At 37.8% G+C, this 2,351-nt stretch overlaps 1 protein-coding gene across 1 annotated transcript; it reads right to left on the reverse strand.

Moving 5' to 3' along the window:
• Window positions 1–887: 887 nt before the first annotated feature.
• slx9 (SLX9 ribosome biogenesis factor) lies at window positions 888–1,892 on the reverse strand. Its single transcript, XM_042516917.1, has 2 exons — window positions 1,631–1,892; window positions 888–1,420 (listed from the first exon to the last, which is right to left on the reverse strand). The coding sequence occupies exons 1-2, from the start codon at window positions 1,814–1,816 to the stop codon at window positions 1,280–1,282; spliced, it is 327 nt and encodes a 108-aa protein (XP_042372851.1). The 5' UTR covers window positions 1,817–1,892; the 3' UTR covers window positions 888–1,279.
• Window positions 1,893–2,351: the final 459 nt, after the last annotated feature.

Raw genomic sequence — 2,351 nt, forward strand, 5'->3', positions numbered from 1 at the left:
GTTTGTGAATTCAGTGCCATTATACATTGATAAACCCCCACATTATTACAGAATAATATGAGGGGAGAAGATTTAATTTTTTTAATTTTTACTGGAGTTGTTGTTTCATTGTTTATTTATTTATTTTTTAAATAATTTTGGCTGTGTTCATGCATGCGGTATCACACTGTCACAATATCACTGTTAATCATTCACATATCCAAGGTTGTCATTATCAAAAAATAAAGAAATGCTACCTTTGCATGTGGTATATTGAAAATAATTCTTTTTTGGGGGGTAGGGGGCATCATGACAAAAACCTAGCATTTAAAATGGTTAAATGTCAGAAAATTAATGGATGTTTGATATTTATGATCAGGACTGATGTCGGTTAAAAAGACTTAACTCAGCGAAAGTATTAATGCATAAAAAAAATGCTGTTGCCATTAAACATCAACATATCCCAGGCTGTGATAATCAGAAATAATAATATTCTGCTTAACGTGGTATATTGAAAATAATTCATTTTTTTGTATTTTTTTTCTTTTCTTCTGAAACCATAGTGACAACATGACAAAAACTTGGCATTGAAAGGGCTATAATTCTGAAAAAAAAAGAAAATCATAACAATCATTTGTTGGATTTTAGGACATCTTTTCAGGATTTTGAGACATTTGTTGGATTTTAGGACGTTTCTGGGATTTTGAGACACTTCGAGGACATCAGGGCATTTTTAGGATTTTAGGACAATTGTTGGATTATAGGATGTTTCTGGCATTTTTAGGACAATTCTAGGATTGTAGACCACTTCAAGGATTTTGGGACATTTCTCCGATTTTAGAACATTTCTAGGATTTTAGATAGTTAGATAGTTCTCAGGATTTTAGGAAGTTTTAAGCTTTCTTGGACGTTTTGTAGGATTTCAGGGCATTTTTTGGTTTTTAGGACCATTCTGGGATATTGGGACATTTGTTGAATTTAAGGATGTTTCTAGGACCTTAGGACCATTCTAAGTTTTTAGAACACTTCATGTATTTTAGGACATGTCTAAGATTTTAGGACCTATTTTTAGGACCATTTTGGAATATTGGGACATATGTTGAATTTAAGGATGTTTCTAGGACCTTAGAAACATTCTAAGTTTTTAGGACGCTTCATGGATTTTAGGACATTTCTAAGATTTCAGGACCTATTTAGGATTGTCGGACATTGGAGATTTTTGTGCATTTCTAGGCTTTTCGGGACTTAAACTGATTATCGCAGCAATGCACTGAGCACTAACAGACAGGTTGAGCCTAATCTAATGTCTTAGAGTCTTACCTTTCTTAGCAGGTACTGGAACATCTGGAGGATCCTCAAACTTGAGCGTTTGTACCAAGGCCTCCGGAGTGATGTTAGTGCCGGCAAAGATCCCGGACTGGAAGATCCCCGCTCCCAGAACCTGTCAGGTTCACAGCAGAAGGAAAGAAGTCAATCAAAGCAGCTCTGCACCACATTTTCAGATCTGATTTACCTCAAAGAAGGAGCGAGACTTTCAAAATAAAGCTCAAATTCCACACACAAGCATTGTACCGATCCGTGTTTACACGTATTTGTGTGATTTGTTGATTCACAGATTCTGAGATAAATAAGTTGTGTTGTAATAACGGACCTGTTTGACGTGTTTGGAGGTTTCACTCTTGGTGTTCGGTGTTGTGTTGTGGAGCTCCGCGGCTATAGGCGCAGGAGGAGCAGGAAATGGAGCAGGAGGAGCAGGAGTTTTAAGTGAGCTCGGCGTGTCGAGCTTCACCGCCTCCTGGTGCAGTTTTTGGCGGACGTGTTTAATCTTCCCCACCATGTTTAAAAGCAGCCGGGAGAAGTTAAACTCGGGTGGTTGTGTGTTTCTGTTGCGGGCAGCGTGGGACCGCGGCAAGTCAGCGACGCCAACACCGGAAGTGGACGCGCTCCACTTTCAAATTTAAATTTCAAGCGTCGTGTTTTTAGCAACCGTCCTTGTTTTAAAAAACATATTTAAACGGGAGACGTCACTCCTTTGCGTCGGATGTGTTTTTTTATTTGTTTACTTATTTTCCGTATCTTGTATGAGCTATATATTTAGCTAATGCTATGCTATTTTAGCATTCGGGGCTAATATGTTTAGCACTCTAATTTAAACATTCACTGTGCCACGCACGTGCTAAGTTTATTTCCTGTTTTTCATAAAACACCGCTAAAAAAACAACAAATAAAAAAACACATTCACGTATTAATAAAAGTTTTACTCTGAAGTATATTCCGGAAGTTTACGTTGCTATTTCAGTTAGCTTGACAGTGTTGACATGACAGCGTGCGTGACTTGTGTTTCCACTTAGTGGCTCGGTGGGAAACAGTAG

The sequence above is a fragment of the Plectropomus leopardus genome, unplaced genomic scaffold (assembly GCF_008729295.1).
Source record: "Plectropomus leopardus isolate mb unplaced genomic scaffold, YSFRI_Pleo_2.0 unplaced_scaffold26071, whole genome shotgun sequence".
NCBI classification, from domain to species: Eukaryota; Metazoa; Chordata; class Actinopteri; order Perciformes; family Serranidae; genus Plectropomus; species Plectropomus leopardus.

Excerpts from the sequence above, each read along its gene's own strand:
- slx9 (XM_042516917.1), bottom strand. The coding sequence starts at position 1,816 with ATGGTGGGGAAGATTAAACACGTCCGCCAAAAACTGCACCAGGAGGCG. Across the intron at positions 1,421-1,630 it reads CCTCCAAACACGTCAAACAG|GTTCTGGGAGCGGGGATCTT; the intron begins GTCCGTTATTAC and ends TGAACCTGACAG.